General features: G+C 42.0%; 1 protein-coding gene across 1 annotated transcript in view; it reads right to left on the bottom strand.

Moving 5' to 3' along the window:
• The window catches only part of LOC111866479 (ubiquitin carboxyl-terminal hydrolase 48), a 281,194-nt gene that overhangs the window by 68,040 nt on the left and 186,004 nt on the right, over positions 1-27,150 (bottom strand). The window contains exon 19 of the mRNA XM_023855451.2: positions 25,464-25,589. Within this exon, the coding sequence (XP_023711219.1) occupies positions 25,464-25,589 (126 nt within the window). The remainder of the gene's footprint in view (positions 1-25,463; positions 25,590-27,150) is intronic.

The raw sequence follows: 27,150 nt of genomic DNA, 5'->3' as shown, positions 1-27,150 counted from the left end.
AATATAAAACACTGCAATCAAATTCACGACGGAATTAGGAGTCCCAGAGCCCAAGTTACACAATCAACTTCAACATTCTGAACATGGGGGGTCTCTCATTAAGACCAAGGATGGCCGAAAAGATAAATCGACTAATCATAAAATTGTAATAGTGGAACATTTGCTTCTGTCGATTATCCAATTATTATTAAACTTAGTCCAAAGTCAGTAAGGACTATTTTCCTACTACAACTATTTTCAATGGATATACACGTACATTTCCTAGTTTAAAATAAATTATTAATTTAAGTCATGTCAGAAGCGAAGAATTGAGCAGGTCAATAAATTAATGAGGTGTAGTTTAAAAAGAAACATTGTCTTTTAACTCTTTGAATTCTAAACTTGACTTAAATAATATTGTATTATATTTCTGATATCTTTTAGTTATTAGCCATGTCACATGTAACCTGCTTTTCAAAACCTTCAGAAGTTTCAAACGTCAAAACCTCTTCTACATCACTTGTGTATGCGTACTACACGGTTCGATCAACATTGGTCATCATCAGGTATTTAAAATTGCTGAAGAAACTACTGTGCATCCGCCCTAAGTTCAAGTTTGGCATATACCCTCGTCTATGAGCTCATGTGTGCTATAATGATGCGTAGTTCCTGTTGTTGTGTCGTGTGTAGCTGTTATGAACAAGAGAGCACAGACGAGGGCATAGCCCAAAAACTGAACTTACGGGCGGAAGCACACCAGTTTCATCAGCAAATTTAGAAACACCCGAAGATAACCAATATTGGCTGAAATATGTAGTGTGCATTCACCAGTGACGTAGAGGAGATTTTAACGTTTGAAACTTTTGAATGTTTGAGAAGCGAGTTGTTTTGAGACGGCTAATAACAGGAATAAATAAGGTTAATAATATAAAACTACAATCCGCTAATCCTGAGAACCGTTAAGACCCCTGTAAATATACTCTGTGGCAAAAGCGCAGAGCATTTAATGTTAAATCACGTGGTACACAAAATAACCAGAGTGGTTTAAAGGACTAACCAATCAACTTGTAATTATAACCAGAGTAGTTAAGCGTACTAGCCGATCACAGTGACCGCTCAGTCAAAGGCATCAACCGTCTTCGCCCGCTCGAACACTGGGATCGTGGATTCGAATCCAACTCAAGGCATGGATATCTGTGTTTTTATTATGTGTGTCTTGCCCTGTGTGTAGGCAGCGGCCTTGCGACGGGCTGATCCCCCGTCCAAGGAGTCCTACAGACTGTGTATAGGATTAAGAAACTGAAAAAGCGGCCAAGGTCCGAAGGGCTGCAGAGCCACATGGAGGAGAGCATTATGCGTGCTGCAGATCTCTGAACTGATTCGTCGCATGTACGACACACTCTCTGCTAGATGGAAGTTAGACTGCTCTTGGTGTGTACAGTGTTGATCCCAGCGCTCCATATGGCTGATGAGGCTCTGGTAACTTGATAAGAAGAGGAAATATGCTCCAGTGTAATGAGGGAACGACTCCTTTTTTTTGTGTGTCCCTGCATGTGATGTATGTAGTAACAGATATGTTCTTTGTGGAGTTGCTCAGTCCAGGCGCTCGCTTAAGTAACTGCATAATATAAATAAAAGTCAAACAAAAAAGGGAAAATCATAACGGCTACGTCCTTCTCCTTGCATATGTTAGCACTCCATGATGGAATTCCTCCTCGACTTCGGACAGTCGGGTTAAAACTCAGTGTGCTCAGTAATTGGCAAATTTATCTTAAAAAACTGAGAAAAACATCCCGAAGTGCGTTCCTTGGGGTACGTTAAGCTTATTTGAGCCTGTTAATAAAATCTGATTAACAGTTTATGATATAGATTGCGAAGTATAGAGCAATGCTAGGCAACGACTTGGTAAACACTTCCTGCGGGAGCCAACGCGCGAAAAATAGGACGTCTATTGCTAGGCAACGGATCAGTAAACAAACCTTAACGATAGAGAGGCTGTGTTTTCTGCGTCATCCGCACCGTGGGGTTATAAAGGAATAAAGACGGTCGTTTGAGTTAGCTGCTGTCAAAAGTTAAGAGAGTTCAGTTGAAGAAGAGTTCATTTGAGTGAGCTGTTATCAAGAACTGAATCGAGTTATGGAGACTGCAGTCCAAGATTATTAAGAAAAAAATGGCAAAGAAGGAATTGGGCGGTGAAAAGAAGACTTCATGTGTGATTTGAAGTGACAGTGAGTGTGTTGTAAATCCGTTGCCAGGATACGACTAGTGAAGACTGAGAATCCTAGTGTGTGTGCAATGGTGAACTATAAAGTGTATAGATCAGCGATAGTATCGAGTGTTACTACAGCAGGCAATCGAGAGGTCTCCTCTCGGCATTGAACTAAAACAATTCTATATTTCCACTATCCATAATTATCAGCATGATGAGAAAAATATTGTCACGTGAGTAGACATGGGGTTTGGATTGATAATTGGATTTACTGAACATGTATAACTCGTAACCAAAGGGAACTATAACACTTACACAGATCTACATACTCTACAAATCACTGTACTGTAGCACACATAAAATATCCGGTCTTCACTAGGAGTTGCTAGGTAACGGTTCACAACAATGGAGGTTCTTCTGCTCTCGCGATTACGTCGTTGCCGGGTGACTAACATCTTACAACTAACTCTCAGTTGCAACTAGCGACGGAAACTCGCTATCGCTGACCCCGAATGGCTCTAGCTATATTGCCTCGGCACGGATCGCATAGAAAACACCTCTCCCAACAGTCATTTCACTGTTGTCCCGGGCCGCTGCCTAGCGATGGACAGATTGCTTATCGAGCCGTTCCCACGTAACGGCCAATCTTAAGTAGTCGTGTAACAAGAAGTTTGAAGAAAGATCGAAATCAAGACATTGTTTAAAAATATAGCTGAATCAAGCGACCGAAAAATATAAACTCAAATTTATATTAATACAAACTGAAAGCAGAATACAGGTTTCGTGTGGGCATCATACTCTGTCACGTTCTATAAAAATATGGATTTGATCAAATCTGCATACCCCTTAGAACTTAACGTCGTTAAATAACCTGGATATTTGTTTTTTCTTGGTTGTCTCAAAGCCAAATTTGTGCACAAGTGTATATTTGGTAAGACCGAAATCGAAAGAAAAGTGGTACCAATATGTACTTACGGCTGTAACATTTGGAAGCTCTGAATTTTGTCCAAAGAACACAGAAATAGAATACACACGTTTCTAAGTCAATTTTAAACCAAATAAAGAGCACTTATAGAATTCCTATGATTTCAGAGTGAAGATAGATTATTTCTCTAAACAGACGTAACCGATTAGTCGATGTAGTGGAGCTGCGGAGTGTTTTTTACCAGACAGAAACTGATTTTTTTTAATATTATTTAAACGAGTTTGAGGCATCGAAAGGTTGAACTGAAAGCAGCCGTGGCAATTTATGCCGTATCGGAAGGCAGCTTTACAATTACGCCGGTCTCTTTGCAACTTCCTGGGTTACATTTCCAATATTTCAACTAATGAATTATGAATGAGAACTAATGAACTTCTACAGAGGAACTGCGTAGCAAAATCCTCCGGAGAATGAAAGCTATGCCGGGGGCAAAAGAATAGCATATATCGCAGCACATCTGACTCGTAAAACTGTGTTCTAATGGTATATCTAGATTACCATTTATTAAACAAATCCTTGTCAACTAAATAGGGTAGAAATGTAAAAGTAAGGTAAAGCTGTCCTTGTACTTAACGAATTAGGCATTACGCCATGAAGGCGTATGGGGGAGTGGATGCATAGATCCACGTTTTCTTGACCTAGCACTAGTTGGAGGTACGTGGTCAGCTTCACGCCACGGCCGCTTTACCCCGGAGAAAGATCCCATGGTACCCATTGGATAGGAGGTTGGGTGAACCGCAGAGCCAATCTGGACGATTTGGAGAAGAGAAAATTCTTGACCTTACCGGGACTCGAACTCCGACCCCTCGGTCGTCCACCCCGTAGCCAGTCGCTATACCGACTACGCAGGGCATGAATATATAAATAACAGGACAATCATGAATAATGAATTTAAGGGATATGTAAGGAAACTGTTGTGTCATATTTTACTGTTCTACATTGGGTTATATGAAAAATTTTGGTCAGGATAATCAGCCTGCATCTTGCCCCGGACGAGCTGCAGGTCCCGCCCGTTTAATCAGAATTGACTTAATCTGCTTAAGTAAAATGTTTTAATATTATCCTCTAAACCAGACATAGGACAAGCTCAGAATAGGGTGCAATGTTGGTTCTATGAACCCATGTGCTCTTTAAAAACAACGGATTTCCGCTCCAAATTTGAAATTGTTAAATTATCTACAAAACATATCCAACTTTGAATTAGTTATTTAGTTAAATGTTTAGTTGGTTATTCAGTCTGTAACTCATCTAAGTTTAGGGCTCAAAGTTCTACCTTCATCTGGTGTTTATGAACCCAAATTCTACATTATTCCTTGTTTTTCCGTGTTTTCTACGTGTTCTGTCCACGTCACCGTTCTTGTGTCAAATGTCCTATGTACATTAGACGACGAGTAGGCCCATAAACTGAGAAGTTCCTTATCATGTAATTTTCACTCTCATTCATCTGGTTTAGGCCCAAAAATTGTTTGAAACGCTTTGTTCACTCCAAATCTACGTTCTATCACAATGTAATTCATATAAAACGTGTTAAATTTTAGTTTCAAATGCATTTTTAATTTCAAACTTTTAAATGGAGCACGCAAAGATAAAATATTGCGAACGGAAAAGCTGTGCCTTAGGAGACATTTCCTGAAATCAAACTATTCTTAATTCTGTCGTGATCATCATTCGACTGTTAGAGCTCTTTCCTTGGCGTCTTCCAGCAAAAATTTGGCACGTATTTCTTGTTTCTTGATGTCTGTTACATGGCTCGTACGTTTCATTATGAAGTACATATGAGAAGGCATTGTGATGGTTAAAGAAAGGATCTCCAGATTTTAATGGATTTGCACGTTTTGAGCTCCCCACCCGGAATATTAAAAAGTTATTCTTTGTATGTCATCTGTCTGTGTGTGCCGAGGTCAAGAAAATGTGGATCTATACATCTACTCCCCTATACGTCTTCATGCCATGTTGCTTAATTAGTTAAGCACAGGGACAAATTTATTTATCATTTTACTTTTTATCTGCCTGTGTGTACATCTGCATTTCTGTGTATGTACGTCCGCCTCGCTAGCGCCTGAATGGGTGTAAGGATTTCATTCATATTCAAGATTCAAGAGTTTATTCGTCACAGATCGGTTCGGTATACCTTAACATTTTTTTTTCCCTGTGGCGCTACAGCCCCAATTTGGGCCTAGGACTACCTCCATGAAACTCTCCATTTCACTTCGGTTTACTAGATCTTACACATTCGGTAGGACTCCTTGGGCGAGTGATCAGCTCGTCGCAAGGCCTCTACATACCTTAACATACCAGGTCGAAAAATAAAGACCTACAAATGGAAAGCAAAACAAAATGGCGATGTTATCGAAAACGCCTCCAACGATTTTGATGAAATTTCAGAGATTTTATTTATTTATTTATTTATTTTTAAATCATCTCCCGAAATAAAATTACACAGGCGAAATGTTCAAGAAATTAATGGTGTGCATACTAGGCGCCCAAAATGAGAAATAACGATTGTTGTCTCAATGGACTTTACTTTCAGTTGTGATTTCACTGCTGTTCGGTTATCTGCAACCAGCAGTGGTTTACGGAGTAATAATCGATTTCCTTTCCAAAGTAAAAGTAGTCAAGGCCAAACGTATATAAGAAACTATGTGAGATGTCTTTACACCGACGTTTTACTTATTTAGCCTAACAATATTCGGTGATGAACAGAAACTGCAGAACACTTCATCGCGTAATTTCCCCCCACCACCGCCGTTCCATCTTTCGTCTTTGTCCAAACACACCTTCTACGTTCTTCCCCCAGTCTACAGAAACTTAAGCAATTCACCTCACGTAAAATGGCACAGGGAAAGAGATTCGGCCGAATATGAACTGCATCAGACGAATAATGTTCTTAATAAGCCTGACAAGGCAGAGAGACTGTATTATATTATCTTGTAGCGTCTCCTCTGCTTCCTTAGGGGGGTCTGTCCCCTCCGTTGTTATAAGCAAGAAGCTGTCCTTTCAAACCGCGAACCAAAGATAAATATTCCTCGACTGTCTCCATCCCTCCTTCCTCAGAGAGCTAACCATCCAAAACCTCTTATACACTGGAATTAATTTCAAAAACATTCATTCCCAAGAAAATCATATTACGACAGGCTTATGAATAACGAGCTTCTCAAAACACGGGACGGGAATTTGGCAGAACTTGCACAAAATGAAACATTTACCCCACAGTGCAGGGACTTTGTCAAGGCATTACAATTTTTTTATGGAACCAGAAGTTTCGTTACAGTGTTCACAAAGTCCTAACTCAGCCGAATGCAATTTTTGTGTCCTCATTATAGTTGTCCTAGATCCATTTTAACATTATTCATCCACCTAAGAACAGGCCAATCAAATAACACATTCCATGGGTTCCATCCGACAAAAATGCTGTATAAATTTATGACTCACACGTGCTATATGTCTCACCCATCTTACCGCGTTCGTTTAATTTTACCAAGAGTATTAGAAGAACAGCACAAATATAAACTTCTGCATTATGAATTTTTTACACATTCCCACTTAAATCCAAATATCCTAACAGACAGACAGACAGACATATAGAGAGATAGGTAGATAGATAGATTAGATTAGATAGACATATAGATATGGAAATACATATGTAGATACACAAGACAGAGATGCATATATATATATATATACTACGTATATAGGCGGACAGACAGATACAATGGTATATTGCATATAGATTACATACATACATACATACATACATACATAAGATGGAGAAGGACGGAGAGGCAGATATACAGATATGTGTATAAATATATAACAGAAAGAGAGACAGGCATCTACAGACATTCGCTGAGTTACAGATTAACATATATACATCACGCCACTTCATATTGCTTAAGTTTCAGTATTTAAGAGGCAAGTAATTTATTACCCGCTGCCCCGAGCCCTGTTATAATATATGCGCGGAATTATTTAATATCGTCGCAGTAGAAACTGTTGGGGTTTACTGGGGAGGAACACCCCAGTCTTGTGGTTACGAAGACGCGGTGACATAGAATGGATGTTGGACTCCCGTCATTGTACCGACCCACTTTTCATTAACCCTCGGGACGGAGTTTATTCCCTGTGAACACAACATGTTCAGCATTGGTCACACTCTCGTGGTGCGTGGTACCTCGCAGTCAGCATACAGGTCTAAGAAACCTGCCGGTTATTTTCCTAGTTTCAGCACGCATATCTGGGGAGCACAGGGAAACAGCTTCCTGGAGAAAGAGAACGAGAAAAGAGGTATACAAAGAAATAAATATGTATGGAAAAAAGACAGAAAGAATGAAAGAAATAAGGTAAAAAACAAAGAATAAAAAGCAACTACCAAAACCAAAAAGAAAACACAGCAAAAGGACAAAATAGAGAAAGAGGAAGGAAGGAAGGAAGGAAGAGTAAAAAAGGAGGCAGAATGTAACAAGCAGGAAAAGACAAGAGACAAACAAAGAAACCAAGAGGACAAATGTAAAAAGACAGAAGGATAGAACACAGAAATAGAACAAAGAAAGACAGAAGGAACAAATATATAATGAAATAAACAAGTAAAGGTAAAAAGAAACAAAGAAATCGAGAGACATAAATGTGTAACAAACTATCAAAGACAGAAACAAACGAAAGAACCAAAGAGAAACATAGAAAAGGAAAGAGAGGACAAGAAACAAAAATAGAATGAAATAAAAAAGGTAGAAAGAAACAGAAAATAGAAGACACGGATATTATGGAGAAACAAAGAAGCAAAGCCAGAAAGAAAATAAAACAACAGTGATGGGATACGTGCGTGTGTGTGTGTGTGTGTGTGTGTGTGTGTGTGTGTGTATATATATATATATATCAGTAGAACAGAGGAGATGAGGTGATGGGAACACATTTTGAGGTACTACCCCGAAACTCGCCGAAAGCGACTGAGTAAAACCACAATACAGATGGAGATGCTCGAGACACTGTGCGTACTACCGGCACATGTCAAACGTTGCACCGCCATGCTAACCATTTCGGAGACGAACGGAAGGAACATGGCTATAAGGAGACCGGTGTTACTACAGAATATGTGAGTGAATGTAATTTCCTTTGTTCGGCAGGTGGGAATACCTGTGTAACAAGGAGTTCAAGCTGAGGTGTTGCGACGAAAGTGTGCTGTCATGTTTACGTGATGAAGGCAGAATCACGTGTTCTAGCTTACTGAACATGACATTAACGGTAGATGAAATGAAAATTTGTGACTAAAATTATTCTTTTTTAAATTCGCTTAGTGGGGGGTGGAGTCCAGCTGGGGCCACTCGGCACGGCGGCCACTGATTGGCCTATTGTACCTGCCCCGGGTGATTATGATGATGGAGAATTTGGTATGAATGAATGAAGGTTGGCAGGGGAAACCGAAGTACTCGGAGAAAACCCGCTTCAGCGCCACTTCGTCCACCACAAATCCCACTTGACCAGACCAGGGATCGAACCCGGGCCGCTGCGGTTGGAAGCCAGCGACTAACCGCTTGAGCTATGGCGCGGCCAAGATTTCTGATTAAGAGAAACAACTAACATCCTTACACCAAGCTGTCTACGGGAATCCTTACGCAATTACTAGTTACATATTTGACAGGTATAGAAATTCCTTGTGGTAACTAAAGACTCGCACTGAATTCTGCCCTGATCAAGTCTAGGTATGCTGCTTATCCCAGTCCTAGTCCAGTATTATCCTACTCTCTACGCCGAATCTGACCACGAAGACCCTTCACTCGCGGGTTCACTGATTATTGCCTTATTTAATGGCGCCTTTTAAGCTGTTTACATCGCACAGAATCGAAAGGTTCCGGTCTAGAAAGCCGAGATTAACGGCCGTGGGGACCGTTGCGCTCACCACGCGACACCCTCTATCCGCTAAAGTTGGCACTAACTCCGCCGACAAGCGGCGGTCGCTCGGACGGTTAAGTTCGCTTGCGGAGTCAAGTTAAGAAACGAAAGGTAACATAATAAGTGGAAGATTACTCACAGAGAATGTGGACACAGTAAAAAAAAAACTATCCCTGTGACAGGCGATGAAGAGCCATAGGGTTGTGAGAAGTTGAGGCTCCCACATTTTCTAGACAATCGGCTCACAGATGGCGGTGAGGTTGTCAGCCTTAAGCGCTGGCCGCTCTTTACCCACCAGGAAGATTCCTGGTACTCATATCTGTCAGAGGCTGAGTTGACCCCGGATGTGGGAGTGACCTATCTAAGGTAAAGTCCTGGTATTTGCTTAGACATCTTACATTTTAAACAATATAACATAAAAAGGCATTTTAGTTTTATAAATCTATTTTAACGATCCACAGAAAATGTGGTGTAAAAAGTTATGAATGACTTATTTTAAGCCGTTTTGTCCTGTATGACAATGTATTAAACCTATCTCATCTGCCCCTTATGAGGCTTCAGACAAGTCCTACCCTCGGTTCAGAACCGAGTGTTCTAAACACAAGCTACATAAACATTTTCGTTTTAAAGATGTTTTTAGCATCGCACAATTACAGTGGCACAAAAACGTTGTCAAGGCATTTATTAGCCCTTTAGACTTGTTTTTTCTTTACCAAGTATGATATAGTTTCCAGGGGTCCTCTTCTAAGTTTCACGTACCATGGGTTCAGAACCGCTATGACAATCCCTTAGGCATTGGATAGGTACACTGTACAGAATCTACCTTCACAGGACAACACAGAAAAACGCAGATCTGTATCCTCGCGCTAAGAGAAACCGGGTGTTGCTGGCCAAAGATCGGTTGTATCATAAACAGAATTAAATACGCATGCAAACAGAGGACCCAAATGTTGACGAGATAATGGCCCGTTCGAGCACTGGGATTTGGAGTTCGAACCTCAGTCCACGTTGCCCTGGGGCAGTAACGGCTTTCCCATTCTTTAATCTACCGTCAAGGCTGCCCCTTCGGCTTTCCTATATAATGACCTGGAAAACCTCTACTATAGAAGAGAGCTTGGCGTGGGTCAAACTGTAGCGTGAAGGTCTTGCAAAGCAGCGCCAAGCTCTGATACACAGATTGACGGAAGAATGCATCATTTGATAGGTATCTTTAATCAAAAGCATCATATAAAACTTAATTACAAATAGTACATGGTGAGGAGATCCACAATTTGTATTTCACTTCATGTTACAAAACAAGTGACTTGCATAAACTTGTCAGGAAAACTCAAGAAAGTGAACAACTGAAAGACATAAGAGTAAATGGAAGAAAACTAATACAAAGTAGCTGAGAGGAATATCTAGAATATGTAAAGTGAAAATAGACAAGACGTATTTTCATATAGAGGTCACTTCTGAACAACTTCACGAAACTTCGTGTTGAATAATAGCTTGGAATTTTCTAACATCTGAAGAACTGTCATCTTCTCAAGAAACACGGTGCAATGTGAAGCTGGTTAACTTGTAACAGAGTGGTACGAAAAATGTGAAATCATATCCTTGCTGGAAATGAAACGCGGACTATGGGTCCCAAGGAAGGAAAGAAGAAGAAGATGATTATCAGCATTTGCTGCATCAGCCTGCACATGGACTCTCCACTTTGAGAACCACACGTACAGAACCTGCCTTATACCCCCAAAACTTAACAAAACATGTGCTGCATAAGTTATTAGCTTTTCATATAACCACTATTATGAATTCCAGTCGACTTCAAAAGCTCTGCGGACACCACACAACAAAAACGTAGACAAGCAGAATTTCATACACAGTTCGTGCGAGGAAAAAGCAGGGAGTTAGGGGTGTTAGGCTGGTTAAAAGTTGTGGACCCAAAGTCCCAAAGGAGCAATATAACATTCATAGCCAACCAGTTCCCCTGCCGGTCAAGCAGCCTGCTGACCTGCACAGCAACCACGTAACATGTGTGGCATAGATGTAAGGGGTCAGATGGTCGCACACAAGCCACAAACTAGGGGAAGATTTCCTTTCGTAACACGAAGGACGTAGATGGGAAGTTTAGAATTCAGAGCCAATGCATTAAATATAGAAGGGACGAGGTACTAACAAGTTCAACAACGTGACTTAATGAAACGAAAAAAAAAGAGATAAAGATAATGATGGTGCTGATAATTCAATTCGACTCTTTGTTTAGTTACGTGCTTACTCAACAGACAAGACACAATTATAAAGACAGCATAGGTTAAAGAAAGAAAAAAAAAGGAAAACACATATACACTTAAACAAAGGAAAAAGCAAGGTAACTTACATCATTTAGGTAATAATAAGAATTCAACACATGCAACAGCGCTACGGCGAGAAAATTATATATACATTCCTTCATACTGAAACTCCGCGGCCTGTAGTCCGCAAGCGAAATATACCAACCGAGCGACCGCCGCTTGTCGGTGAAGTTAGTGCCAACTTTTGCGGATAGAGGTTGTCACGTGGTCAGCGCAACGGATCCCCACAGCCGTTAATCTCAATTTTCTAGACCGGAGCCGCTTTTTCCTTGAAATATCTCCTCAATTATCCCCGCGAGGCTGAGTGGACCCCGTTCCAGACCCACTACTTCTCAGAAAATCGAACCCGGGACCTCTGATCTGTAGCCAGGCGGTCCATTCATATTGAATACAATTCATATTTTAATAAATGAGAAAAATCATTACAAAATATAATCAAGAGAAACAGTCTGGTTCCAAATACATCAAGGTTCCTACAAACACCATTAGTAGTAGAGAGAAAGTTGAAATCAAGTTACAAGGCTTTACAAGCCAACATGAAACATCTTTTCGCAAATTTGGATCTACATTTAAAGTAGATGCCGATGATTTTTTTTAATTACCCAAATCAAAATTGAGGGAAAAACTAACAGACAAATATTTTCACACTCACTAAGAGTTCTACGTTGTGGGATATATCGCCGTGTACTCCGTTGGAAGTCAACCGATGTTTCGGAAGAACGTGTCGCCTCCATCTTCATGTCAAATGATACGTCAAGGAAGAAACCAGCGCGAAGCAAGCAGCGAGTAGAGGTCTGCTTGCTACCTTTTGAAGATGATCCTGAAGACGGAGGCGATATTTTCCTCCGATATGACGGATACCTTTCAACAGACTACACGACATTATAACCCAGAAAACAGAACTCTTCATAATCACGACTCTTGAGAATCTGAAATCCTACATTTGCAAAATTAAACAACAGTCTCCTCTTCAAATATCAAAGTGACGGGAGCCGGGATAACGCAGTCGGTATAGCGACTACCTACGGGCTGGACGATCGAGATGTCAGAGTTCGAGTCCCGATATGGCCAGAATTTTCTCTTCTCCACATCGTCCAGACCGGCTTTGGGGCCCACCCAACCCCTTATCTGATGGCTACCGGGGGCTATTTCTCAGGGGTTAAAGCGGCACGGGCGCGCAGCTGACCACTCACCTCCAGCTAGTGCCGAGGTCAAGAAAATGTGGATCTATACATCCACTCCCCCATAAGCTTTCATGGCGTAGTGCTTAATTAGTTAAGCACAGGGACAAGTTTACTTACCTTTTATATCAAAGTGACAATCTGTAGTCTGACGAAAGAGAAGCAATGTCTAGTATCGCATTAAGTGGGAAATCAGTAGCAAATACTATGAGCATAACAGCGGTTTACACGCATGCGCGCCAAAGCTTCACACTGACCGGAAATGAGATATGTATTTTCCGATTCGTCCCGCTCTCTCAGAAGCTTGCATGATCCTAATTTAGGTAATCATTATACAAGATATTCGAGCATGGCCTTCACTGGATTTCAATGAAGGCATTAGTAATATTACATAAGAAAACTGAAATCATCTCGGTATAAGCTGTTCGACATTCGGTATCGAGTTAAAGAAAGATTAAATACAACATCAAGAAAAAGTATTAAGTGCGTAACTTCCTTTCACATTCAAATCAACAGCAAAATGCGTCACGAAGTTTTAATACAGAGTATGAATTTTTTTTCCTTGGCACTAGAGCCCCAGTGGGCCTAGGCCTACCTCCACGAACTTCTCCGTTCACTTCGGTTTTTCTAGATCTTACACATTCGGTAGGACTCCTTGGGCGGGTGATCAGCTCGTCGCAAGGCCTCTACCTGTACACAAACACAGAAAAACGCACACACACAAACTAAACATCCATGCCCTGAGTGGGATTCGAACCCACGATCCAGGTTTCCAAGCGAGCGAAGACAGTACATGCCTTAGACCGCTCAGCTACCGTGACCGGCAGAGAGTATGAACATCTTCTTCTAATCCCTTTTTCATAATTTATCTAATATTGAATGTCAAAGATTTTCATATCCCCTCCTCACCTCATTTAGCGGCATCCCCTAGTTGTAAGCAGCTTGTTTATCGCTTTTCATTGCACCCATTTCAGTTCCAATTTCATTATTTCCATATATTCTTTCTTTTTCATTTTAATACCTCCCTGTGTAAACAGGCCTCTCCGTCTCTTTCTCTGTCTTCAAAATCAAACCTTTAAGCGAAAAGGCGACGTAAGGCAATTTTAATAAAATTTTGTGCAAATGGTTCATTACATCGTAAATGCTGCGCATTTTACATTATTCCAGACGAATGACGTTTCGGGAGTTAATGCTACTCTACTCTCAAAACGACTGGTTATCAGGCCGATACGAATTTATGCCTGTTTTCGATCAAATCATTTTTGACATGTAGGACTATTTAACCTGGCTACAATTCCAGAGTTCCCGGTGCTTCCAGATTTTCTGAGAAGTAGCGGGTCTGGAACGGGGTCCACTCAGCCTCACGAGGATAACTGAGGAGCCATTTCAAGGAAATAGCGCCTCCGGTCTAGAAAACCAAGATTAACGGCCGTTGGAATCCGTTACGCTGACCACGTGACACCCTCTATTCGAAAAAGTTGGCACTAAGTAACAAACGGCGGTCGCTTCGTCGGTATAGTTTGCTTGCGGACTACAGGCCACGGAGTTAAGTTTATGAATATTAACCCAGGAGGGAAAGAGATCATCAGCAGCAAATTTAGTACATACCCGTTATCCTGGGGAGCCGGGATAGCGCAGACGGTATAGCGACTTGCTACGGACTGGACGACCGGAGGGTCAGAGTTCGAGTCCCTGTATGGTCAAGAATTTTCTCTTCTCCACGTCGTCCAGACCGGCTCTAGGGCCCACCCAACCTCTTATTCAATGGGTACCATGGGCTCTTTTCCCGGAGATAACGCGGCAAGTGCGTGAAGCTGACCACTCACCTCCAGCTAGTGTCGAGGTCAAGGAAATGTGGATCTATATACACATTCCACCATACGCCTTCGTGGCATTAGTTAAGCACAGGGACAACTTTACCCCTTTACACCTCTTCTCCTGAACTAAGCATATGCAAACGCGCAGGCAGACAGCAGCTGATCACAACTGGAAAACATACTTCAAACCAATGAACCACTTTACTTTTATCTTGGGACTCCCATTGGTATCGTGCTCTTCACCGAAGATTGCAATGGGCTGGACATGTAACTCGGGTGGGAAGAGTAATACTCATAGAAGATTTGCATTGACACTTTTAAAGCGACTGCTGGGAGATATACATGGAGATCTATGGCTCACTTTAAAATATTCTTAGGGAAACAGACTGACTGACTAACTAACCAACTAGGTGACTCCATGGAGCCGAGTCCTCCTCGACAATCCAACGGTTGGTCAGCTTCTAAAGAATTTATCAACATTTTGTGGAACCCGAAATTTCATTACTGTGTGTTCAAAAAAGGGACCCCTGGTCCTTATCCTCAGTACGAAAATTCCAGCGCTCACTACCCCTTCCTATTTCTCTTAGGTACATTTTAATCTTGTCTTCGTATTGGTCTCTTCACTTCTGCTTTTCTCATCCAAACATTTCCCTTCCCCCCATTCTTGTTACACGCCCTGCCCATCTCATCCTCCTTGACTTCATCATTCTAATTATACTTGACGAAGAGTACAAGTTATGAAGTTCCCCATTATGCAACTGTCTCCACCCCGTAACTTCATCCCTCTTGGTTCCAAACATTTTTCTCAGAACCCTGTTCTCAAACACCCTCAGTTTACATGCTTACCTTGTCAGAGACCCAGTTTCTCATACATACAAAACTCTACATTTCGGTTTTTAAGTTTTTAGACAAGAAGACAGAAGGAGCTGAACCAAACGGCGGCAAACATTACCCGAATTTAATCTACTCTTAATTTCCTCACGAACGAAATTTTAACTTGTTACTTTCGTCCCCAAATATTAAAACTTCGCCACGTTTTCAAAGGACATATTACCTAGTTTTATGTTACGGTTTCCCCTGTATTCTAGTACCAAGACATCAGAACACACTTAGAAATATTACATCGTAGCGTCCCATTTTATTATACTTATAATATATCATATTACATCAACATGTACTTAGTTTTCTCTGCGTTTACTTTTAGACCGACTTACTAGAGTCAATTAGGGTATCTGTGTTTTTCATTTACCTTTCAATAGATTTAAATCACCAGCATAAACGTGAAGCTGATGTGTCCAATTCAATTTCAGTCCCACCTGGTTTTCTTGTGTCGTCCTACTGGCGTATTTCAAAGTAAAGTTGAAAAGCAATGGTGTTAAAGCATCTCCTGGTTTTAAATAATTTAGAATAGAAAAAGTATCAGATAAATGTTTATCTATACGGACTTTACTACAGGCTTCATTTAAATTCAGTTATCGGCCTTACTACTTTCATGCGTACCTCTAGCTCAATGATAAAACTGTACAATTCTTCCAGCCTAACTAAATTATAGGCTTCCTTGAAGTCTACGAATGGTTCATGCACTGTCTCATTGTACGTATTTAAGGAAATGTGTAATAAAATATAAATCAGGTTGAACACGAACTGAAATATGTACGGTGAGAGGCAAAGTTAAAGCCCAGGATCTAATAACAGAGTCTCGATGAATGAAACAAGCATTCTCAGAACCGAATTCCGAAAGATAAAACCTGTTTTAAGATACGAAAGAATAGGGCAAATGCAGCAAATTATCTGTTGACTACACACAACAAACCTCCCGGGGAGTGAGAACAATTGCTGCAGACAAAAGAAATAACAGCGGCGTAAACGTAATGTCTTAATTGTAAAACCAAACCAGAGAACCAAAAAAAAAGCCAAACGATTAATAAACACAGGCCTCGTATTCGTACAGATGACGACAAAATATGCTCAGATTTTAAAACAAATTCACTGGGGAATAAGCAAACTTCAGGAATAACAAAAGAGAAATATTATTTCAGGGAAAAACAGCGTTGCCTTCAAGAATATTTCAGCCTTTCACAGAAGGTAAATTGTTTCAATTCTTGGGAGCTGTATGTTGTAGTGGGTTGGTTATCAACAGTTCGCTAAAACTGGCTGTCTCCATTTCCAAGGTGCAGCTACCAAGTAATTCCTTGTGGCCCAGGATTAAGTAGACCTAAGTTCAGAATAAACAAAGTGTCACCACCCAACAAGATTAAACGTTGGTTTAGGCCTATTTCGTCAGTCGAAACATTATTCTTCAGATGCCTGGGTCACTAACTAATTCTTCCGTATTCCAAAGAGACACTAATACGCGTTTACGTCTCGCAGCGTCTACTTTGATTACTTATCGGAGCTGAACTAGTAACGTTTCACTTCACTTCACTTCACTTCTGAGCCTTGACTGCCACCTCTGGAGAGTGCTCCTACGCGGCACGCACGCACGCACGCGCGCACACACACACACATTTTTAAAGTAGTGATAAAATCTGTCGTTATCTCGTGCCATCAAGAATAATTTATATATTCAGAGAAAAAATAACACCGACGGTGTTTGAGAACAGGACGCTGATGAGAATATTTGGTCCAAAGAGAGATGAAGTGACAGGAGGTTGGAGAAAACTGCATAATGAAGAGCTTCGACTAGCTTAATTATATTAATGATCAAGTCAAGGAGGATGAGATGGGTAGGACATGTAGCATGAATGGGAGAGAAGAGGAATACATATAAGATATTGGTGGGAAAGCCAAAGAGACCACTGGGAAGACCAAGGCGTAGGTGGGCGGATAATATTAAAATGGATCTCAGAGAGACAGGATGGGATGGTATGGATTGGATTTATCTGGCTCAAGATAGGGACCGGTGAAGGGCTCTTGTCAACACGGTAATGAACTTTCGGGTTCCATAAAATGATGAGAAATTCTTGAGTAGCGGCACTATTGGCGGCTTCTCAAGAAGGGCTCACCTCCATGAGTGAGTGAGTGAGAAAAAATAACTGTTTATAACAGCAATTAACTCAACAGCGCTGGATAGTCCTAGAAGAATTGTTAGCTGCCAATATAGTACACATTTTTATCGGAACCGAACTTTTACCACTCTGTTCACAAAAGTAGGCCAGTAAACCCTACTATGAACTGAATAAAATCCACCCCTGACAAATCCGCACCACCTTACACTATTTTAATATCATCCTGCAATCCAAGCCTTCATCTTCCAAGTGGTCCCTGCAGTGGCACCTAACAATTTTCCAACGAAATTTTACATCTTTCCTATGCGCATTAAACGTCTCCCCATCCCTCATCTTGGATCTAATCACCTTAATAACAGCAGGTAGTATTCACAGGAATAGGAACACAGGCACCAATAAACTACAGTATAACCATTAGCATGGCGACAATTTCCATTGTAGGACACATTTTATTCTGAGGAAACTATTAACATTTAAAAGTACCTAGTGTTGATGTACAACAACCAAACCCCTCCCCCCCCCAAAAGGGCCCATTATTGTATGTAGTGGCCACAAGGAAAAGCATGGCAAGGAAATTAACAATTCTGTTGTGTGAGGTTCCGGTCTAAAAAAAACGAGATTAACTGCCGTGGGGATCCGTTGCGCTGACCACGCGACACCCTCTATCCGCAAAAGTTGCCACTAACTTCGCCGACAAGTGGCGGTCGCTCGGTCGGTATAGTTCGCTTGCGGACTACAGGCCACGGGGTGTGAGTTGTATGACGCTGACATGCAACGCATTGTGACGATAAGACGTTTCGGTCACCTGAGCCTCTTATGGTTCCTCTGCTACATCTACAGAAAGACCAGTATAAAACGTGGTATTCAGAATCAGAAAAGAGGTAAAGGTAGCACTGAGCAAAAATTCAGAACTATTCAAAATATATTGAAGAATAGGGCATCAATTCATCAATTGCAATCAATCCTTCACTGGTCGGTAAATGTTATATGCAACTGAGAAGGCTTTGCTAAAGGAAGAGAAAATATTATCCTCAGCACTTGGATCTCCAGCCATTAGGACTTGGACCTAAAATAAATGAACTTACACCGATCATGCACTGACATAAATGTAAGAGATCCCGCCTTAGCAATGGACATCACAATGATAGAAATTACACGCACAGGAAGAAAACAAAAGAAAACAACAGAAAAACGAAGCAGTTCGAATAAAAACAAAGATATATGTGGATTATACTGAAGTGACACCATCTTAAACTGACTCTCTCATACAGGCGGTTCCCCGTAAATGTTTACTTCAAAGTAAACACATAACAACAGCAACTTGTGCCCATTCTTCCACACACAAATATAGGACTGTCTGTCCGATAAGTTTAGCAAAATCAGTGGAATATATCAATATCTTTATTCCAAGGTCATGTCTTTCAAACTACTACTAATAACAAACTCGATCACAAAGCAACATTACAAGCTATACAGGGTATCGAAGTGAGCTAACAGACCTCCGAAATGGACGAGGTCACTGTACGACACAAAACTACTCTTCTACATGTATAATTTTAGATTCTCTTAGAGGTGGTTACATAGACTATTATCTTCTAGGATATACGCCGTGTAGTCCGTTGACAGTCAACTGACATTTCACAGGAACACATCGCCTCCATCTTCAGGGTCGACTTGGTTTGCGACCTGCTTTCACGCTATCTTGCTCGGCTTATTCGACCCTGAAGAAGGAGGGGATAGACTTTCAACGGCGTTATATCCCAGAAGACAGTACTGTGAGACACTTACATCGTAGGATGAGGTCTTCATCCCCTGTTCCACACTAAGTCATTGGGTTTGGCCTGCCAAATGTTGTATTAGCTCTGGAAACATGTGGAAGGACATCGATTTCAGCCTCACAACACAGGGACAAAAGTGAAATGATATATGTAATAACAGGTTAACGGCTTCTATGGGCAGGAGATTCAAAATAAGAGAAAAGTTGAGGTAGCAGTTTCGTCCTAAACGGTGATTTTGATAATTGGTGTGAATTACCGGCGGTTTTTATGTTCAATTTAGGAATTAATTAGGAAAACTACGCAGGGGCACACGGTAGCATAGTTCGTTAAGGTACTATGCTACAAGCCGGAAGGTCGCGGGATCGAATCTCGATGAGGTCATTGGATTTTTTTTCAATTTACCTAATCCTTCCAGCCGCACTATGGCCCTGGGTCTGACTCAGCCTCTAACAGAATGAGTACCAGGAATATTCTTGGGGGGTAAAGGGCAGCCGGCGCGTAGGGCTGACAACCTTACCGCCATCTATGAGCCGATTGTATAGAAAATGTGGGAACCTCAACATCTCACAACCCTACGGGCCTCCACGGCCCATTACAGGGATACCTTTACTTTACTTTTAACTTTAAGGAAAACTACGCACTGTAACTACAATATATCCTCTTATATTCCTAGTTTGATGTCATGTTCGCGGAACGTCCTGTGTGTGAATTGTATGTCACTTATCTACACAAGAGGACATCCTATTAACACAGATCATACATTGGAGGAGTGGAGACATAATCACCCATTGCTTACTACAGATGATATTATATTATACGACATTAAAAACGCATCAACTAAATTACACCTCACTGCTCTCTTATTAACGGTCACAGGGAATTAGGCAACGTTGCACAGCCGCCTAACATAAAGCTTGAACAATACACACGACCTCTGACAACCTCTGCGTCCAGGCGCGGAATGGACTTCAACGAAACTGAAGTCAGAATCCGGGAAGACAGCTGGTATGTGATGGTTTGTTGAGCAGAGAGAACCATAGGATTGCGATGTTGATAAGTATGGTTCCTCTCTGAACTTCGCATGCACTATTGTATTGTATTGTATTGTGGTTCCATGCCACGCCGGGTTATGAAGGGGATAGGCCTGTGTCATCACTATTTGCTGTTCCGATAACATTCGCATTATCTTCAACCACTAGCCTGAGATCATTTAAAGAGCATTAGCCAACGAAGGTTATGTTTTCTCCTTGCTTTACGTGACAACACCGTAACCTGCATGTACTCACTGCTGCCAGTTTACCATACAGATAGTAGCAGGAGGCGCACACTATCGCTCTTGTTACACTGTCTCTAGTTAATGTGTCGGTATTGTGCCAAAGAACGGTATGACCAATTGGGAACGCGTAAACCACCTTGGCAAAATGGTGTAATCGAGTAGGAGAAGATAAAAAGTAGTTTATGCGACCCAGCAGAAACTTCTGGGACTTGCTATAATGCAAAGAATATCGTGCAGCCAATCAAGTGACATTTTAAATATTGTCATCATTTTTGTTATTACCGTGAACTAATTCCAGTCATAGTTTCTGTCACTAACACATTTCACTGTCTCGAAGGTTCAACACCACATACCTCGACAGTGCGACATGGTATAACTTTAGGAGCGCGTGAAAGGCGGCAAACCCGACAGTCGCTGATTGGTTTAACTTTCACCACGTGACACACAGTACTGATTTTCTGAGTAATATTCTTGGACGACAGGGACAAAGTTGACTCTGTATTTAAACTTATATTGATAGTCATTTTGAAATTACAATATTGTCAAAGTGGAGACAGAAGATCCTACGTAAAGTAATGTTCCGAAAATTTGAGGTTATGTATACTGGTCACTATACTGAATATAAACAGATCGTTACGTGTATAGTTATTATTTAATATTTCCTGCAAATATACGTATAGTCCATTCGCGGAGACGAGACAGCGTAAACAAAGCAGGCCCCGAGTCGCCACAGCTGACAGCAAGGAGTGGACAAATCGCACAGTTACTCAGTGTACTCACTGCATTCAGACTGAAGAGTGAACTTTGGACGCCCCTGCAACGATACACGCATCACGTGATCGCTGCATGATTTCATTCAAAGAGCGAAGGAGACACCGCGTGCATTTGTTTACGAGGACTCTCTCGTCTCCGCGAATGGACTGTAGGTATCTCGAAGGAACATATTACGGCAAAGAATTCACAATAACGCTTCTCGTTCTTCCCTTTCCTAGAACACATGCATAACACCAGAAGAGGAAGACCAAGGTAGCAGGCTCTCCGAAACGGCGGTACATATCTATCACACAACAGCGGGTCACGTTGCTAAAGATCGTAACCTTAAAACCTATACAGTAGTTCCTGTATTTGCGGATCACAGTGGCTGCGCGGTCTAAGGCATGAAATGTCTTTGCCCGCTGGAATGCCAGGATCGTGGGTTCCTATCCCACTTGAGGTATAGATGTCTGTGTGCGTTTATTCTGTTTGTGCTGTCCTGTGTGTAGGTAGCGGCCTTGCGACGGGCCGATCCCCCGTTCAAGGAGTCCTAGCGACTGTGTACAAGATCAAGAAAACGAAAAAGCGGCCAACGTCCAACCAAGGACTGTAGAGTCACAGATAGATAGACATATAGACAGAAGGTTCGTGCATTTAATTAAGCATCACACGCTATCATTCCAATCACTGGACAGAGGTAAGGGGTTAAATTTAAGCCCGGCCTCTTCACCCTCGAGGACAAAGCCCCAAGTACACGTTGCACAAGAAGTTGGGTGGGCACCGGAGCCGGTCCAGTGACTAGGGGAAATAAGTAAGCCCCTGCCGGGTATCGGACCTTTAGCCAGCCACTACACTGACTCACCTACCTTGGTTATACATAAAACGGACGGTGAAAAATATTTCAAAGTACGTTCACAGTAACCGATGCATGTAATTCTAGGTTACAATCGAAGTGACACTTTCCCCTAGCATCGCATAAATGTAGGGAAGAGACGGATACACTTTACTGATTCAGATGATGATGCCATTATGTGACATAATCGCTCTTCACACCAAACCTAATGCTTATATGTGTAGAGAGACCGTGGGGGAATTGCACGTGCAATTACAGTAGGAAACTACCGAAACTCCAAGGGCGTGGTTTGAATTTTTAAATATATCGTCATGTCATTAACGGCCAGAAGTGAAGTTGAAAGCGTTAGGAGGACGTACATGTTGGCTCTCAGGCTGTGTGAATTGAATAATACCAGCGGCATTCATGGCCCGCTGATTTCGATTAAATGCCATTTCTACAACGCTGAATATTTTATATTCTTCAACCATCGTGTTGGCAGCTTAATGCGCTCCTCCAATACTGACCGGGTGACAAGGAACATTTTTTACTCAGGTGTACACGCTTACATACAGAGTGGCCCAAGAGGAAAGGTCTCTACTTTGGGAGGTCATAGTATCGGTCATTCTAAGCAATATATACACGTAGTTACTATAGGATTCTGACGATGGTGTATAACACACAGAGATATTGGGTTTTCGGACTTTATCCATCGTTCTGGCGTTCTGGTTTTAAGATAACTAAGACCAGTGATTGAGGCTAGCTCTTTCTAAGGGACCCAACAGAATAGGTGTTTTCCCTCACCTGAGGACGGAAACAGATCCAGTTTCCGAAACGTCGTGTTTTTCTTAGTTATCTTACAAATCAGGACGATGGATAAAGTCAGAAAACCCAATATCTCTGTGGGAATATATACACGTATATATTCCTGGGGGTAAAAGGCGGTCGGCGCGTAGGGCTGACAATCTTAGTCATTGGAGTTAGTGCAGTAGTAGCTTATTATACAATCTGATAGCAAAACACTTATGGAATATTAACCAGGCACCTTATTGATGCGTTAGGTTATCACGTCCGTTATGTTATGGTCCAACTCTGAACTTGGGGTCTCATTTTCCCGATATAAATGAGATTAAATGGTAAGGGCTGTAAGATTAGACATCATCTCGTATGTATTCAAGGCACGCGCCCACTTTATATCACCTAGCGACACAAACTTATTTAGTAACGGCCAGTGTCATTGGAAAAGTTCACAAAGGTGANCGAGTTCGGCCTCTACCGGCTCAGCGGTATCTATATGCTTCTCCCATCTACCAGAGGCGTTAGAGACTATTGTTGGGCGGGAAATGTCCTTACAAATTTGGCTCAGTGGTCTCCTTGAGACATGAGGTTCTTTTACGTGCCGTAAAGCAACGACACGGGACCCACGGCTTAAAGTTCCTCCCGGAGGAATGTTACACGTAACTACCCGAATAAGTATCGTATTCCCTGGAATTTCCTCCTCTTCCTCATCCTCTTCTTCTTCGTCTTTTTCTTCTATTTCTGCTGTTCATACTTGGAGCACAGGGCATCCGTGAAACACTTCAGTTTTTTAATCTAAGACAAACGGCGGAACTTCTTGGCCGGGGGATCAGCCCGACGAAAGGTCGCTACTTAGCACAAACAAATATCCATGCCTTGAGTGGGATTCGAACCCACGATCAGTGTTCTAGCGGGAGAAGACATTTCATGCCTTAGATCGTGCGGCCATTGTGATCGGTTCCTGGAATATACCAGTAATGCTTCCTTTTTATAACAAGATCCCTTATATGCCTCAGAAAATATAGGTAACGTTTACTTAAGCCCGCGTAAGCGATGTTTATAAAGAACCGAACTGAGTAGAAATCAAAATGGCTCGACAAATTTCAGTATTTCACGGAAATCAGCCAAATAGTTCGGGTCTTGCTTGGTCTACTTATGAACAGACGACGGACATGATGGATATTTTAAACATAAGTTCTTACCACGAAACATTTTAATTTCTCAATGAAACCCTAATGTGACGGAAGAATGGTGACGTATACTAGGAGAGGAGAAGAGAGGAGAGTACCATTAAAGCGTCTATTTAGCATTCACTACCTGAAGGCGCAGAGAAAGGCCAGAGAAACACGTCACGACAGCCGACCTATGGGCAGATATGAACCGGGGCCTCCCGACATCGAAGCAGGAGCGCAACCCCCTTGACCGCGATGTTTTGAATTACCGTGGTGTTGGGTAAAGCTTATTTGAATAAAATATAAAAATACGGCTTCTACTGAAGAGAAAATACATCGCACCTGCATTACAAGTGTCAGATGTTTAGGGAAACAGCTGATATGCACTCTGACTACAAGACGAAGTCCATAAACACGCGGACACTCCAAATACACATCGCGGTACAGCGGCTAGCAGCTCTGATTCCAGACCAGCTATTGCGATTGATATCTTTCGCTGCTTTCTTCAGTCATTCCGTGAAAATGCTGCGGCAGAAGCTCCAAACATTCCAGGTCCGCTTCCTTCATTGTCCTGTCAAGTCAAACACTCAGAATGACCCCACAAATTTAAGCTGCATAATCTAAGAAGCTAAACATGTGCCGTTGTATAACATAATGTAACCGATTTGATCGTTGCCAAGCAATAGCTCTGTAAACAAGGTCCAACATGCTACAATAAAGGAAGTTATGGTTTCCGTGTCAGCGGTAAAGTCATAACAGTGGATAGTGATCATGTGACATGCGTTTTCTGTAGATCCGATCGACGCACCAATAAGCTGGATGAATAGTGATCACGTGATACGTGTTTACTGCAGGCCCATGTCCGTTCCGCGGCTATATAACGAGAGCCGTGAGCTGTGAGTTCAGAGAGAATAGGAACTAGGAGTACAGAAGAAGCAGAAGTCGGCCTGTGATCACTTAACATGTGATTAGATTTTATTTATGTGTAATATTTGCAGTGTGTAATTCAGTGAGACTGTTATAGTTTGTGTTATAGATCTGTGAAGACTAGTGTAGACAGACTGAAAAGATTAGCGTGGAGTGTTTATAAATTGTGTAAAGCAGCAACAGTGTAATAATTAATTGTACTTACGACCTGGTAGGTTGTTAATACATCCAGTTATCAATCCGAACTCCGTCTTTAGTCATTGTGTAACACGTGACAGTAACAACTGTGGGCACTCTGTCGGTTCACTGAATGCTAGAACAGGCGATGAGTGTGGACGGACAGAGCAGGCGTGTGACGCGACAGAAGACGGTGCAGCGAGCGACGTACAGTGAAGTAGAAGTGAACAAGAAAGAACTGACAGCGATATCAGAGACGTCTGCTGACAGGGAGGCAGTAACAGTTCCAGAAAATTATAACGTCGCAGTACTAAACTAGTCACTGCAGTTGAAAGTGGCCAAAATGACTTACCTTAAGAAGAATCACGGAATGTGGATAAACCTGGAGGGATCCAAGAGTGGCGTTGTTATCCACCAGATCTCGTCCATCAATAGACAAATGCTGATCGAAGGGCGCAACGTGGAAAAGTTTCATCACCTGCAACAGTAAGCATTAATGTTTGTGCCTCAGAAATACGAGCAAGAACTTTGAATACCACAGCTCATCTTCGGAAGCGATTCAATCTGCGGCCCGTTCTTACAACCTAAAGTCCTGCACATTTACTTCGTCTTTCTTAAGTATAAATACGTACGTTTCTGAGCACTCTGTTTCCATGTGAGCCGGGATACCGCAGTCGATACAGCTACTGGCTACGAGCTGGACCGAGGGGTCAGAGTTCGAGTCCCGGAAGGATCATGAATTTTCTCTTCTTCATATCGTCCAGACGGGCTCTGGGGTCCACCCAGCCTCCTACCCAATGGGTACCGGGACCTGTTCCCCCGGGGGGGATTAAAGCGGTTGGGGCGTGAAGCCGAGGTCAAGAAAATGTGGATGTATACATCCACTCCCCCTTGCGCCTTCATGGTGTAGTGCTTAATTCGTTAAGCACAAGGACTTTATCTCTGTTTCCATCGAAACTGTGTTTTCCATTCCGAGTAAGAGACCACATTCCACAGCTATTCCGAACAACAGGTAGAATTGCCCTTGGTCCTGTGGAAAGAAGACGAAACTGGAAAATGGGGGATAAAAGTGGTCGATAAGTGACAATCTGAAAAGGGACTAACAACAGGACAGAGACCCTTTTCGTGGAAAAGGGCAACGAAAAAAGAATTACAAGAATTCAGAACTTAGTCTTTACAAGAAAATGTTCACGAGGACAGAAATAAGACTTGGCTTCAACACATCCATCCAACGGAGGACAACGGGCTCCCCATACACATAATGAACTCACGCAAGAGTGGAGCGGACACTGAACGGTGTGACCCAGAAGATCAAAACAGGGCATTTTGTAGTTCAACTTCGCAACGATGTATAATTATGATGATGGTGATGCATGAAGCAATGAAAACACATCTTAAAAGGTAAGAACAGGCCAGCGGCAATCTCGGTCACAAATCTGTCGAGGGTATGAACGGCCTTGAACCATCAGAAGAGTGCGTACTACGTTGTATCTCGTTAGGGGCTTGGAAATCGGTCTGTGTTTCTTCGTGTTGTCTTGTTAAGGTGAAGGCCTTGCGATGTGCCGGTCCCCGGTTGCACGTCCTTAATGCCTGAGGACCACTTTAAGTCGTGGACTAACTCGTTAGGGGCTTAGAAGTTGATTCGTGTTTCTTTCCGCTGTCTTGTGAAGCCAGAGGTCTTAGGGTGGGCTGCTCCCATGTCAGAAGTACTGTGTAGTGTGAAACATAATTATACAGCACACAAATATCTACATTGATCAAAAGAAGCAAAAATGAAGTTAATAGGAAATAAAAAATAAACAAACAAAGGAGTGGTCTCGTGATCAGAGTTCCTGCTTACAGATCCAGAGGTTCTGGGTTCGATTCCCGACGCCACTAGATTTTCTGAGAAATTGTGGGTCTGGAACGGGGTCCACTCAGCCTCGTGAGGATAACCGAGGAATTATCAAGGAAATAGCGGCTCCAGTTGAGATTAACGGCCGTGGGGATCCGTTGCGCTGGACACGTGACACCTTCTATCGGCAAAAGTTGGCACTAAC

Source organism: Cryptotermes secundus, unplaced genomic scaffold, assembly GCF_002891405.2.
Source record: "Cryptotermes secundus unplaced genomic scaffold, Csec_1.0 scaffold320, whole genome shotgun sequence".
Taxonomy (NCBI): Eukaryota; Metazoa; Arthropoda; class Insecta; order Blattodea; family Kalotermitidae; genus Cryptotermes; species Cryptotermes secundus.
The sequence above is the reverse complement of the archived record's forward strand: the minus strand, read 5'-3'. Positions and strand labels throughout refer to the sequence as shown.